The 16044-nt window shown below is 42.8% G+C and overlaps 1 pseudogene, 1 gene segment (V, D, J or C) and 1 further gene; 1 reads left to right on the forward strand and 2 right to left on the reverse strand.

Moving 5' to 3' along the window:
* Nucleotides 1-16044, forward strand: part of Igk (immunoglobulin kappa chain complex) — a 3171119-nt gene that overhangs the window by 2865031 nt on the left and 290044 nt on the right.
* Gm6157 (predicted gene 6157) lies at nucleotides 8256-10548 on the reverse strand (annotated as a pseudogene).
* Nucleotides 14286-14810, reverse strand: Igkv6-14 (immunoglobulin kappa variable 6-14). The segment is given in 2 exon segments: nucleotides 14286-14583; nucleotides 14762-14810. Coding segments are annotated over 2 exon segments (347 nt in total).

A 16044-nucleotide genomic window follows, 5' to 3' on the forward strand; every position in this document is an offset into this window, starting at 1 on the left:
TTGCACAATTACTAAAAATTACCATGGTGGTGGTTTGAATATGCTTGGCCTAGGGAGTGGGCCACTATTTGGAGGTGTGGTCTTGTTGGAGTAGGTGTGGCCTTGTTAGAGGAAGCTTGTGACACTGGGCATGGGATATAAGACTCTCATCAGAGTTGCCTGAGGATACTAGTCATCTTCTCTTTACCTTCAGAACAAGATGTTGAACTCTCAGCTGTTCCAACATTATGCCTGACTGGGCATTGCCATGTTCCCACCTTGATGATAATGGAGTGAACCTCTGGACTTGTAAGCGAGCCCAATTGAGGTTGTCTTTATAAGAATTTTCTTGGTCATGGTGTCTGTTCACAGCAGTAAAACTCAAACTAAGAGAACCCCTAATCTAATTTTTATTCACTAGACTATTAATTCCCAGCTATGCTCCCCAAACACTTGCTGTTTGAATCTTACCTAGGTTGCCTTTGCTCCAGCAGTCTATCCTGATAGACTCAGGCACATGCTGCTGGTCCATCACATCTAATGGAAACCTCCTGTTCTCTCCATCTTCTTCCTCCTTCACTCTCTTTCACTCTTCTTCACTCTCCTTCCTACTTATAGTACCTATCTGTGACCCCCCCCCCAGCCTGGTAACTGTAGTTCCACCTCTTCTATTCTCCTCAGTAATTGGCTGTAGTCTTTTTATTTTAACCAATAACTTTACATTGGGAAACAAAGTTTACATAGCATCACTTGCTATATACAAAGATCTGCTTGTTGGGAACAACCAGGTCTTGGTGGGGGCAGTATTTAGCATTTGAATAGCATATGAAATCACAGCATCACAAGACTGACCACCAACAGACACTATTTAAACAGGTCTGGCTTATGATTTGTTTGTTTGTTTGTTTGTTTGTTTGTTTGTTTGTTTTAATGACTGTTGTATGTTTGGCTTTGAATATATTTAGTAAAGTGTTTAGTGTAATAGTTACTTTGCTGGTTCTATGATAAAATACCACAATCAAAAGCAACTCTTTTTGGCTTACAATTCCATGGGGGGTAGAAGGTCACAATGGCAGAAACGGCAAAATGATAGGAAACCTGAGCAGGAAGGTGAGAGATCACATCTCAACCTCTACACACTGGAAGCAAAGCATGATATGGAGGTGAGCTGAGAGTATGAACACTCAAAAAACAGCAATAGTAACCTACTTCCTCCATAACCTCCTCAAGTGTTCAAATCCATGAGTCCATGGGGGGATTTCCCATTGATTCAAACCACCACATCTTTTAACATTTCAATTGATTCTCCATACTATTAACCCCCAAGAACTGTTGGTATTAAAAGTTGTGCATAGGATGTTAATCAAACTAACTATTAAACTACTCCAAGTACTGTGACTTGGGAGACAACAATTTGGGTTCTTCATTTCTAGCTTCCAGGGACAAGGTGATGTAGAGAACTGGATATTCCCCACTCTGAATAGGTCACAAGGAACGACTCTTCAATCTGAGGCTGTCAGGCTGACCCAGCATTAGCTTTAGGACTAGAGGATAGGAAGATCCTGCTTTACTCACAGTAAAGTAACTTCATCCATTTGTTTACATTCCCAGCATTCATCTGCAGTTCATGCTCAACCCTATCCACCTTTTTAGTCAATTTACAGATTTGACTTAAAGGCTATTTAGTGGGTGTAACTTCCCCCCTAAGCTCTGTTTCAGGCCATCTCCTTTTACTTTGCAAAAAACCAAGTGGTTTTGTAACAGAATAATAATGTAAGATGTATTATGGCTTGGTTAATTGTGAGTGACTAAAGTGTTCCTAAAGCAATGTCACATAGAGTATCCACAGAATCTTCAGAAAGACTGGGATGGAATGAGTCAAACAATGGGACTTAAAATTCCTTTGGATGTGTTTGAGTTACTCTAGCAAACTTTCTGCTGATCTTAACCCTCAGAGACTCCCCTCCTTTGAATAACCATGAACATCTGATGTTTTCACCAATTATTTGAAAACTGTGTTGATTTATGACTTTTGTTGTTCAAGTACTATAAAAAATTCATAAAACTGATGCCAGGTTGAATATGATGAAACTAAATATGATGTTTGAGGAAACTTGAATCTCTTTTCCAGGGACAGAGCACCATTCATATGTGACTCTAGAATAAACTATCTCTTATATCCCCTTTGAGATGAGAGTTGTGGTTTTGCATCAGTGAGGACTACATACCTGATTCTGATTTGTAAAACTAAAGCTGATGTTTCACTTGGCTGGGTCCTGCTCTGCAAGGTGGGAGTTGTGGGCCAAGAGACAATGACCTTGGAAAAGGCAGCAACACCTACAACAGACACAAACAAACGTTTTCTCATACTAGGAGGAGCCTTGGGAAGTTGAATCCAGAAAAGAGAGAGAGATGTCTATCTAATCATCCTCTTCCTCAAACAAACCATGGTACCCATGAATGCAGAAAGACAGAGTAGAGAGTAAGCTCCCCTCAGCAAGCTAACATTACTAAGTGAAGAGACTAGAGTGACAGGAAACTTCTATGTAATGTTATTTTAGAGTTGTTTGAAAAACTATAGGATTTTTTAAATTCACCTAATAAAAAAGAAATAACTGCTCAAGAGAAAATGCATCCCACTGGGGGAAATGCTGACAACTTTGTCTGATTCCATTTCACTATTTCTCCTTATTTAATGAAAAAACTTTGCTGATCAAGGGCTAAACTCATCCCAGAGATAAACTGAGAAAGATTAGCCAGCTTCCTGGGTTGTTAGATTAATTCTTCCTGGGTCACAGCTTAGCAACATCCCAAGGTAAAAGATGAACAAAGCATCCCAGAATAGCAGGGTCAGTGCTGCACAGTCACCGAAGCATCTGAGCCTTGTCTGAAACTTCACACAAAGCAGCCTTGGACATTATACTCCAGTCACTTTTGCAGCTGAGAAGCAACTGATAGCCCCACACAGCAGAAGTATTAATTCATGAAGCAGTCTCACTTGGCACTTGACTGCTCTTTACCAGGAAGGTGTCCATGGGTGTCACATGATAAGCATAGCATCTAAGACACTATCAGAGGAAATCCTCAAGGATAAAGGCAGGCAGTAGTTGGGAGATTGTGGTAGTGTTGGCAGCACGTGTTACCACAGCCCTCCTTACTGCTTACTTAGCCTTCATCCTCCTCTGGGTTTGCTTTAATATCTCTCACTGCCCACTTCATGTGATCACGGATTATAAATAAAGCTCTTTGTTGATTCAGAACATCCTCAGAATCTTGAGAGGAAGCAAGATGGTGACACCCTCATTCTACCTCATCCTTCTCCTCCTATGTTTTACAGGTAAGATAATAGAAGAGGAGAACTTTTTCCTTGAAGATGCTTTGGAGAGTGCTAAGGAGTAAAAGCCATCCCCAGCACAGATCTGACATGCCTGGCCTCCTAATACTGGGAACCTCTGTTCCACATCTCACAGCCTCTCTGATCCCCCCATGTCTCTGGTTACAGCTTCCAATGGGCAGATCATGCTCACCCAGCAAGTAGTATCCCTTTGGGTTTCTCCAGGAGAGAGAGTCTCCATTACCTGCAGGGCCAGTCAGAGCCTGCACTACACAGATGGAAATCACTAACTATCCTGGTACCAGCAAAGACCAGGCAGACCTTCAAAGACCTTATTTACCATGCTTCAGTCAGGACTGATGGAGTCTCCACCAGTTTCTTTAACAGTGAATCTGCAACAGAATTCACCCTCACTATTGAAGACCTTCAACCTGAGGACTTTGCACTTTATCACTATCTTCAAACAATGAAGGGCCCTTCCACAGTGATTGAGTTTTGAACAATAACTCCCCATGGGCCTGCTTCCCCAACCTGCCCTGGACTCCGGGACTCCTCTGAAATAAACAGCTTGGAAGTCTGTGCAGACAGTAAAAAACAACATACTGGCACCAACACAGACTGCTACATGGAATCATCTCATCTGCCTAGTCCCCTCTGTGATCCTCAATGTTTGCAAGGAAAAGACTTAAAAGGCATTGGATCAAATTAAAAAAAAAAGCAGGATGGATTGGTCATTCTCTTTCTCTCTATCCCCTTTCTCTCCCTCCCTCACCCATCTTCCTCTAGTCTCCTTTGGACACTGAGGCATCTCCTTCTCCAGCTCACAATCACTTTCCAACTTCTCTCAGCCTGTCTCTTTGGGACAGACCTTTCCCTGTTGGTTTTCTTCCTCATGATGTTGCATTCTAATAACGTGGTTTAAAGTCATAACTCAGGAATTAGAAAACCATTGCTTAGCTGCTGTGTTCCCCAGAGTAATAGAAACAGCTTTCATGTTAGTTTGTCTATTGAAAGAAGAACTTTGATGTAGACAGGAGGAAAAAAAATTATACTTTACCACAGGAAATCAGGAAATATAACTAGTTGATAAGAAGCTCAACAAAGATGAATAGAAAATTCTCTAAGGTTCTCATTGCTGGTTGTTACTACATTGGAGATGAGTTCAGTGAGTGTGAGCCATGCCTGTTGACTTTACATTGGACTTGTATGTTATATTTAGGAGCACAGTTACTCTATGCACTATAATGTTTACCATTTTTTTGTCAACTTAACATAGCTGGGGAAAAAGAACCTTAACTGAGGTCTAGCTTCTATAAGATTATACGTACACAACTCTGTAGGGGTATTTTTAAATTAATGATTGTTGTGGGAGGGTCTAGGACACCATGGGTGGGGTCATTACATCATGGTAGTCCTGAGGGATAGAAGTCAGCATTCTGAGCAAGCCATGGAGAGCAAGCCGGTATCTTATCTTCATAGCTCCTGCCTCTGCTCTTGCTGAAGTTCCTGCCCTGACTTCCCTGAATAATGGATTTTGATCAAGACTTGTAACCTAAATAAATCTCCCCCCCCCCCAATTTGCTTTTGGTCATGATTTTCTATCACAGTGATGGAAAGCAAAATATGGCACTGTCCAAACTAGAAAGCTAGAGGGATCCCTTCTTGTTTTGTTTCCTCTTTGTTATATCATAGATACATTTACTTTTTACTAGTTCTTCTGAACTGTATAAGCCAATGCTCCCTTCAATCTCTTCATCTTTGCCCCACCTCCAGCCCTTATCATTTCTCACCTATGTGAGAGAACATTAAACTGTTATGAACATTTCCAAGATCTGCCCATCTTCTGCAGGTCAAATCACAACCTCCTGTATAGAGATGGAGACACACAGTAGGAGAAATCCTGCACGTATCATGTATGGACTGAATACAGGGGAAAAAGCATGATCTCAGGGGTCACCAACCCACTTACTTATTTTCCTTCCTCATCTCTCTTGGTTCTTACCAGGGATCTGGAAAACTAATAGTTTCAAGATATTAAGAGGGAACCAACTCATTTTGAGAAGTTAAATAGTAGACGTGAGATTAGAACTGAATTTTTATCTGATACCTTAAATGGAGTAGGGGGCATCAATTGAAATAAAATACTATCTTTTTAAGAAAGTCAATGAAGTTCATTGCTGCAGAAGTCCACAATGAAATTCAGAATCTGATGGAAAAATATAATACCGTGACGCAAGAATCCTAACACAGCCTTTGAGACCAAAGACATGGAAATGCTCATGTTGATCAATCTCTAGAAGGGGAATAACCACACTAACACAGATGAAGAAATTGCCAATTGCCAACACATGAATACTAACTTTCTTTTTTTTTTTCTGCCATTTAGAGCACAGGGGTTTATTTGTAAATCTCTGGTATCTCTGCCACAAGGCAAGCTATAAAAATGATACATATGGCCCGGGTAGACGTTTAGGAGCACAAGTGATGGCAAAGCTGCCTAGGCAATGACAGAGACCAGAGATGAGAAATGGCTCACTTCCTGGAATAGACATCCTGGAAGGACCACTGTGGTCGATAATGCCACAGAAGGCCATGTGTGGATCAGTGGTCATGATGCAGCCAGGAACCAAGTTGATGTCCAAGGCCTGTGTTGTCACCAAACACTACCCAGTTGTCTATGTGTCCCACACCCTAAGGCCATGTTGATATATGTTGCTTTCCTGTCACTAGGGGCCATACTTCTCTGCAGGACTCTTGCCTACCTGAGGTCATGGTGATGTCTGGATCTGAGCTGCTGCTGAGGGATATGCCTGAGTCTAATGTCCTGGGGCAGTCAGGGTCTGTGTTGGTGTCAATGGTCCCTGCTACCACCCAAAGCTGGGAAGATGTTCTTAGCCTGTACTGATGCCTGAAACCATGTTGATGTCCATTGGCCATGTTTCTGCTGTGAGGCATACCAATTTGAGTGGCCTGGGATGCCCACTGGGGCTATGGTGATGTCTGTGTTGTGCTGCCACAGGGAGCAATATCTGTATCTGTGGTCCTAGGGCAGCCAGGATCTGTGTTGATGACCATGACGCATGTTATCACCAAAGGCTGTGTAGATATCCATGGTCTGTGCTACAGCCTGAATCCAGGACAATGTCTGTGGGCTGTGTTGCTGCCAGGGGCCATATCAATCTGAGTGGCCTGCCTGCTACTTAGGGCCACACTGATGTCTTTGATCAGGCCTTTTGCTGAGGAATATGTGTGGGTCAATGGGCCAACTCCAGCCAGATGCCATGTTCATCATCTGTGGTATCACCAGAAACTATGTGGAAGCCCATGATCCACACTCCTGATGACTGTCAAGAGCAAGGCATCTTACTGCTGTCTGTAAAAAGAAGCTTCTCTGACTAAGGTTAAGAACAGCACTGATCTATGGGTATAAACAGAAATATTTAGAAGGCAGTTTGATAACATGACCATATAGTAAAAACATCTAAAGTAATTTTTTCCCTAGAGTCTATGACTTCCTTAGCCATAGGTTTTGGCCATGTCTGCAGAACCTAGAATGAAATCACTTCTTCAATCAGAAAATAGTTGTTGTCTCCAATAACAGTCATGCCACTATTGCACCAGTGGGCACTTCTTGCCACATGGACTTGACGTAGGCCTCTTTGCTCATGTGTAGCAGATGTGCAGCTTAGACTTCATGTGGATACCAAACAACAGGAACTTGGGCTATTACAAAAGCTGTTCCCTATATGTGGGATATGTTCTCCTAACTAGGCTGCCTTGTCTGGCCTCAGTGGGAGAAGAAGCACTTAGCCTCACAGAGACTTGAAGCGCCAGTGTGGGGTAAGAGACCTGCTCAGAGGAGAAGAGGAGGGAGGATGGGGGAAGGAATGTGGGAGGGGGATACTGGGAAGGGGCAGTGAGTGGAATATAAAGTGAATAAATAAAAATAAAGTTAAAATTTAAAAAGAAAACCAGTCATTTCTACTCTAAATCCTCAGGGTGCACATCAATTCATTAACATTTTTTTTATTAAGTCACTTCCGGAACCTTAGGACAAAGATGGGTACAAGAAATTAATTATTACCTTGAATATTGCCAGCTTTGGCAAGAGAGTTACATCAGCCAGTGCTATTAGGGCTGCCTTTGTTCTCAAAAATCTCAAAAAAAAAAAAAAAAATCCCTAGCTCAATTCTTAAGAGTGTGTCTTTCTGACCTTTATATTGTTCCCTAACATCTTATACATCAGAGGCATAACAAAAAAAAAAAAAAAAACCCAAAACCTTAACCTTAACCTAACTTTACTAACAATCTTCTTCTCCAAATTCTTTCTAGTGTTGATGGTCTTATTGCTAACAATCTACATCTCTATGTTCTTTCCTAGGGAGGTGAGTGAATCATTAATCTGTTCCAGCAGTGATGCTTGAAAACAATTAAGCAGTTTTATAGAAAGTGCCAAGGACAATGCCCAGTGACAGGCTGGAAGTCCCCTTAGAGTTTTCATACAACTCATTGATTAGGAAGGATGTGAAGACTGGATAGACAAGTCGCAAAGCTCCATAAGAGCATGAAGTGCTTAGGACATGTAGTCCTTGATGTAATCCTCAGAGCTCTGCCTTTCTGAGGCACACACACCACAGTTGTGCTAGCCAGTGGGTTTTTTTTTTTTTTTTTTTTTAGTGTATTCATTTATTTTCCCACATGTGATGTGATTCTATACCCTGCAAACCCGATCCTAAGAGAAGCTTGGCAAGGGATGAGGAAAAACTGTCTCGCCCTTGCATGCACCCGCTTCCATGGAGGTGAGACTTTAAAGCTCAAGGTCCTTTGCTTGTAGGCCAGGTCATCCACCTCAGCGCTGTAGAACACATGGAGTGAGTCATCTCTGCACTACAAAATAGCCTCCGGCTGCTGCTCTGCAGTGAGGGCAGAGTTCACGTCCCAGGTCACAGGGTCTCCTGGACAACGTAGGTAGGGCTGCACGGCTGGTAGACAAGGCCATCTTCAGCCATCCTCGCTTTGTCTGTGCCGTCCTGCAGCACTCCATTCCTCATCTTCTCTGGAAACAGGTTGGGGATCACAGGGATATCCTGGCTGTGGCTTCTCGAGCAAAGCCGCTTCTGGCAGGATAGGGGCAGGAGTGCTAGGAGCTTTGGCAGCACAGGGTAAATGGTGCCGGGGTTCAGGGACCGGCCCCGCATTCCCCCAGTGAGCAGACTGACAATCAGGCCCACTACAATGACTGTGGTGGAGTTGTGCGCGCTGTACCATAAATAGGACACGGAATAGAAGTGCTACAGTCCTGTGGGCTTGGACAGGGTAGAAGGCATCACGGTGGTCACAGTGGAGACAGTTAGATTGCCAGGCAGGAAGGAGCTGGATCCATTAAAGGGAGGGGATGCCACAGCAGAACTCATCCTGCTTACTATGCTCCCAATGCCGATCTAGAAGGCCATGGTGAGTCCCGTCAACAGGCCTACAATGGCACCAAGAGGGTTGGCACATGGAAAGAACATTCCAAGGCAGAAGAGTCCCAGCAGTGGCCCTCCAACCACGCCAAAGATACTGAGTGCTGCCTGGAGCACTGATCCCAGATGAGAGGAAATATAGGCCATTCCCAGGCAAACTAGCCCATAGGCAAAGGCAAGGCTTCGAGAAAGCATGATGGCCCGAGTTTCAGTCAACTGTGGGAACCAGGGCTGGATCAGGTCTTCCATTGTGACAGTTGCCAGTGAATTGAATGCAGAGGATATGGTGCTGAGAGATCCACTGAAGAGACAGGCAACGAAGAACCCAGGCAGCCCTGGCATGTCTTTCAGGAGGTCCATCACAAAATAGAGGACTAACTGGTCAGGGGCTGCTTGCTTCAGCTCGGTGCTCATGCTATACATGTTATAATAGGCAAACATGAACAGACCAATGAGGCAGCTCATGCAGAGGGCCACTTGCTGGCAAGGGAACACTGCATAGCAGGAGAGCACAGCAGCTCTCTCCGAGTGGGAACTGAGGTAGCGCTGCACCTGAGCCTGATTCGCTCCATACAAGGAGAGCATCATGAAGACACCTCCAAAGGCCAAAGGCCAGAAATTATGACACACAAAGGGGTCAGGATCCAGGTTAATCCCAGAGATGAGGCCATGCTGGGAAGTCACATTCCATACATGGCCCAAGCCACCCACTCTGGCTGCTCCTACAATGATCACTACCAGCTGCCCGAGGAACATGACTAGTGTTTGGAACACATCTGTCCAGATGACAGCCTTTAGCCCACCCAGTGCAGTGTAGATGTTGCAGACAATTCCTAGGGCCAGCACTGACAGCCATAAATCAAATCCAGTCACTGCATTGAGGGCCAAGGATGGTGCATAGAGAGCAACTCCCATGTAGATCACCATCTGAAAGATGAAGGTCACAGTCCCACAGATCCGAACTGCTTTATTGAAGCAGAGCTCTAGGTACTCATAGGCACTGGTCAGATGCAGACGGTAGAAGACAGGGATGAAGATGTGAGCAGGGATCAGGAGCCCCAGGAAGTAGGAGCACCCCAGGAACCAATACTGGGTTTCAAATCGGTAGATCTCAGCTGGTGCTCCCAGGATGGCCACGGCTGACTGAAAGGTGGCCAGCAAGGACAGTGCCACAGGAAGACAGCCCGTTTTGCGGTCTGCCATCAGCAGTTCACCAACGGTATGGTGTCCCCAGCCACGACAAGCATGATAGAGCCCAATGACAAGGGAGAGGACCAGCAAACAGGCCAAATACCACATTGTCCACAACAGAAAAGGTAGAAATAGCCCCGCTGGAGCTTGAAGTTGTATGGAAGGGAGCTGCAGTGCTCGCCACACTCATCCTCGGTGCCGATGCTTTGCAGTGACTTGGTACTCCTGGGCTCTGAGCTGTCACGAGCTGGTTCCTTGTTCAGTCTCACAGCGTTCCTCTTCTACCCAGTGACATGGTCCAGGGGCAGCTGGAGAAGCAATCCCTGTTCTGCGGCAGAGCTGCCTGGGCAGGACAGAGGCAGAGGCACCGACTGATTCTGTGAGTAGCTTTTGAGGAGTCACCAGAGCAATAGCTGTCCCCTTAGGTGTGATGGGTCTCTCCCAGCACCCTTCCAGTCAGACCTGCTGCTGTTCTGCTTGCCTTGCGTTTGTGGTTCGGCCAGGGCTACCAAAGTTCCTTCGTTCTTTCCGAAACCAGCATTGCTTCCCCCCCCCCCCTCCGCTCAGTTTCCCCCTTCTCTCCGCACGTACGTAGCCAGTGGGTTTTAAAGGTGTTTGTCATTCCTGTTGCATGGGCCTTGACAAAATGTGGCTCTCTTTGTCCCCAAAGTTGACCTCAAAGATGCTACTTCACATAAAGGCCATTTTATTTCATGAGTCTTTCAGATTTTGCTATCTGAGTCCAGAGTTTATGGGCTCCTGTTAGGTTAGCTCCATTCAGATAATTGCTCTGGGGAGGGATCTTTTTTATTATTTAAAACATTTTTAAATTTTAAATCTTCTTTAAGTTCTCTCTCAAAAAAAAAAAAACTCAAAAAACAAAAACAAAATACCACAATATAAGAGGAAAGCAAAATAAAACCACACCAAGAACAGAAAGAAAAATCTCTAGTCAAATACACACACACATACATACACACACAGTGGAATTTATTATAGGTTAGCCAAGTGTTCCTGCCTATCCTGGAGTGGTTGCTATACCTAGTGTCACTATTGGAGAAAGCTCATTATTCCATCTCCCTGAAGGTATAAGTGATAGTTCAGTTGCAAGCCTTTATCCTAGTGGTTATATTTTTAGTTATTCACTTTTTTAATGTAACAAAATAAAACAAAGTAAGATACCACACCAGGGGCATAATTGAGATTCAAGAGTTGACTCTGAGGTAAGGTCCTATAGAGTTTTATAAACCTGAGATCTACAAACATCTGAGCCTAGTGTTATTCCACCATCAGGACACAATGAGAAGACCAAACCTGAAGATAATAGGAGTAGATGAGAATGAAGATTTTCAACCTAAAGGGCAAGCAAAGGGCTACCAGGCAAATAAAATTCCCAAACTTTATCTGCAGACAGAATGATAGCTAGAAAGGACAAATGGACACAGGATAGCCAAATGCCAAGATGTGCCAAGACAAGGTAAGCAATTCTTTCAAAACTCCTGCTTCACAAAATGGTTGTCAAATATTCTAGGCCAGACAGCTAAAGAAAAATATACCAACATTATGAGAATATTGGGAAATGTCAAAGTTACCAGCTGTATCAATCATTTCTGTAATTTTGGAAGCTGTGTCCCTATGCTTCCTACATACTCAGGTAATATTTATTCCTGCTCAGGTCTATGGTGTGGTTGAAGACTGGATAGTTACAGTCTTATTATAAACTTAAGTTATTTAGGATTTAGTAAGAAGTACTAGGTCCAAGAAGATATATTTAGAATGACAATACAAATTAAGATAGAACTTAATTTAAATACAGAACTCTGAATTCACCAGGATAGGATATATAATAGAATAATTTCTTTTAAGTTACCAAATATGAACAGACTATACTTTTTGAATGTAACACTTACTAATAATTTTCATAATTGTTACTACTGTATTGTTTATTATTATATGAGAAAGAGCCTTTGATTTAGACAAAAAAAGTAGAATGGTTGGGGTTTGGTCTATTGCTATATATCATAATGAGAAATTTTGTACCCAAAGGCCTATGAGTAAACTCTGATGTTTATAAGCTTTTTGTGTAAACTTTATGCCTTAATTTAAAACTATTGGCAAAAAAAAGGCCACAGCCAATTGCTGAAGGGATTAAAGGTAGACAGGTTCTAAGTTACCTGGTTAGGTGTGGAGAAACAGGGGAGGAATGAGGAGGTGAGAGAAGAGGGTACCATGAGAGGAGATATACCAAAAGGACATGGACCAAAAAAAAAAAAAAAAAACCAGCAAGTAATTGGGGTCCATCAATGGGAAGGTAGTATAGCATGCAGTTGGAATATATTAGGGGTTACACCCCAGTAATTGTGAAAACCAAAAAAATAACCATAGTGTGGTTCTCATTTATTTGTAAGCTAGTGAGGGACAAGCTTAAGTTGGTTGTGTTACATAGCTGGGTGTTCTTGTTAGAATCCTAACGGGGAAGGTGAGGAGTGTCTCTTATTCTTTTGCCTGCTCTTGGACCCTTTTACTCCTCCTGGGTTGCCTCATCCAGCTTGATAAGAGGGTTGGTGCTTAGCCTTGCTGTAATTTGTGATGCCTTGTTCAGGTGATATCCCCTAGAGGCTTGTTATTGTTGTTGTTGTTGTTTTGTTTTGTTTTGTTTTGTTTGCTTGTTTTAGGAAAGCAGAGAAGGAAGGAAAAGGGGAATTGGGGGGCTGAAAGGGGTGGCAGAAGGAGTAACTATGGTTGGCATAGTATAAAAGAGGAGAATTGTTTTTTAAAAGGAAGGGGAAAGGAGGGAGGGAGAGAAAGTAAAGGGGAAGGAAAGAAGGGAGGGAAGGAAGGAAGAAAGGAAGAAAGAGAAAGAAAGACAAAGAGAGAGAGAGAGAGAGAGAGAGAGAGAGAGAGAGAGAGAGAGAGAGAGAATATGGCTTGTCCTTGACCCCTCCTCCCTCTCTGATTTCCTATTATGATGAGGTGAACATCACTCTCCTACCAGCCACTTCCTCCATGATATTCCACCTCACCTTTAACACACAGCAGTGAATCCAAACTAACATGGATTGAAACTGTGAGCTAAAATAAATGATCATCTCTTTGTCAAAGTATCTTGTCACATTGAAGAAACAACATACTTAGCACAAAACATGCAAGCCAGAGATTTTCCTCAGATACCCCTGACACATCTATGCTCATGCTCTAGACTTGGGTACAGAATGCAAATGAGGGAGAACCTATTCACATGCAAATTAAGGAAAGATATTTGAAGTTCTCAAACAACTATTTGGAACCAAGTTCTTTCTCTGTGAGTCAAAATAGTGCTCAAGACTGAGTGTGATGGCCCATACCATAGATCACAGTGCTTAGGAAGAGTTAGATGGAATTTTGTGAGATCAAAATCCACTCCCCAGTTTAACAGGGCATGATACCTTCTCTCAAAAATAAATAACAAGAACAAAATAAGTATTCAACTAATTTTTAATTAATACATGTTTGGGATTAGTTAACATATTGTTTTATTGATGTACAAAGTATTACCCTGAACAAATATCAAACACTGTTAATTATTATAAGACAGAAAAGAAGCCGAGTGTGCTGGCACATGCCTTTAATCCCAGCATTTGGGCAGGAGAGGCAGGCAGATTTCTGAGTTCAAGGCCAGCCTGGATTACAAAGTGGTTCCACGACAGCCAGGGCTATACAGAAAAACCCTGTCTCAGAAAAAAAAAATGAAAAAGAAAAACAAACTTGATTCCCATGATACAAAATCATATTTACCATTAGTGTAGTGTAGTGTAGAATGAGGTATCACAGTCTCCACAATGGGAAGTATATGAGAAGACAGCACAGGCAGATGTGGCCTAAGAATAGTAAGCCTAGATCAGATATATTTATAAGTCAAACATCATGTTTCTCTGATTTTTTTGTATCCTAGATTTTTATAGATTCATAAAACCCTGTGTGTGTGTATGTGTGTCTATCTGTGTGTGTGTGTGTGTGTGTGTGTGTGCATGTCAGAAGGCACATGTGTATGTCACATAGAAATAGGTAGAAGAACATAGGATAATGAATGTGTTATATTCAATACACAGAATCTGAGCATGAGAATTAAAAAAAATAAAGATTTAATCTCTTTACTTCTTTTTTGCCATTAAAACATTCCAAGTCAAAGGATCTATTCATTAATTTTCTACCAAACTTTGCAACAGACAGGCATAGCAGCTGCAGGCAGAGGGGAAGTGTGTAGGTCTAGGGAGGTGTAGTGCAGGCAGCTGGTTAGAATCCCAGAGGAGGTTTATGTAGGAGGCTGAAGCACTGTGAGAGGATAATTCCAATGTTGCAGACAGAAATAATCTGCCAGGTCTTCAGATTGCACATTGCTAATGGTGAGAGTGAAATCTGTCCCAGATCCACTGCCTGTGAAGCGATCAGGGACTCCAGTGTGCCGGTTGGATGCCAAGTAAATCAGTGCTTTAGGAGACTGCCCTGGTTTCTGTTGATACCAGGCTACAGCAGTACGAACATTCTGACTGGCCTTGCAGGTGATGCTGACCCTGTCTCCTACTGATGTGGACATGAATTTTTGAGACTGGGTCATCACAATGTCTCCATCAACACCTGCAATCAGAAATAGATAATGAGTATACACTTACATATACAAAGACTTCATAATACAATTGTTGGAATCCAAAATGTCTTATTTAATGGTATTGTCTGCCTAATATTGGCTTCCTATAGGAAATAGCTATTTAAATAAATTACTTTTAAGATTTTATAATACTTTTAAATGTCTCACCAGACAACCAGAGCAACACGAATACAAAGACCTGGGTCTGAAACTCCATCTTGATGCCCATGCTGGTCTGATGTATTTTAGATCTCACTGCAAAGACATGGTTTATAAATCATGGGCAGCTGTGCTGGCCTCTAGGGATCTATGCAAAATAGTCATCAAATAAGGAAGTAAATTACACAGCTGTTTGAGAGTATCCAGGTTAAATAAACAATCTAAAGTACTACCAAAGACAGGAAGTAATCACTGGGAAGGAAGTCAAAATAGAAGCTCAAGGACCAATTTAAAGCTCTGAAACCACAAGTCTATAGATGTTCTCATGACAGGCTGCCATCAAAATCAGATATTGGGTGAGGGAAAAGGACTGAAGTCCTGAAGGCCATCAGAAAGACTGTCAACAGGCAACCTGGGGAGGTAGGAGGTTGGGAGGACCATGCAGAATGCACCAGAGACCTGGGAGGTGAGAGACTCTCAGGACTCAAAGGGATGAAATGCCCAACAGCAGGGAAAGGGATCTTATTGAGCCCACCTGCAGCAGGAAGACAGGGCATCAAATGAGGGAAGGGGGTGCCATTCCACACTAACAACTCTGACCCCTATTTGTCATGTCTGAAAGAATTACAGGGATAGAAATGGAGGGAAGCCTGAAGAAAAGAAGGTCCAGCGACAGGTCCAAACTGGAATCCAACTCAAGGGGAGGTCCCAAGGCCTGAAACTATCACTGAGGCTATGGAGCACTCACAGAAAGGGACCTAGCATGACTGCAGTCCAGAAGACCTAACAAGAAGCTGAGTCAGATGCAGATATTTACACCCAATCAATGGACAGAAACAATGAACCCTGTTGTTGAATCAGGGAAAGACTGAAAGACGCTGAGGAGGTCCAACAGTCTCAATTAATCTGGACCCTGGAGATATCTCCAACACTGGATCACCAAACAGGCAGCATACACCAGCTGATATGAGGCCATCAACACACATACAGCAGAGGACTGCTGGATCTGTGTTCATTCTGAAATGATGCACCAAACCCTCAAGAGACTAGATGCCCTAGGGAGATTAGAGGTCAGGTGGCATGGGAGGTGACAGCATCCATGTGGTGTGGGAAGGAGGTATGGTATGTAGAGCAGTAGGAGGATGAAGGGGTTGAATAAAATATGAACTGTAAAGAAAATTGATTAATCAATTAATTAATAGAAAATCAACAGATGAGTTTTACAGAAATAATAGTACAACTACCTTTGGTTCAATCACGAGGAAACAATAAATCCTTTACAACAGCAACAG

Source organism: Mus musculus, chromosome 6 (genome assembly GCF_000001635.26).
Source record: "Mus musculus strain C57BL/6J chromosome 6, GRCm38.p6 C57BL/6J".
Classification (NCBI taxonomy): domain Eukaryota; kingdom Metazoa; phylum Chordata; class Mammalia; order Rodentia; family Muridae; genus Mus; species Mus musculus.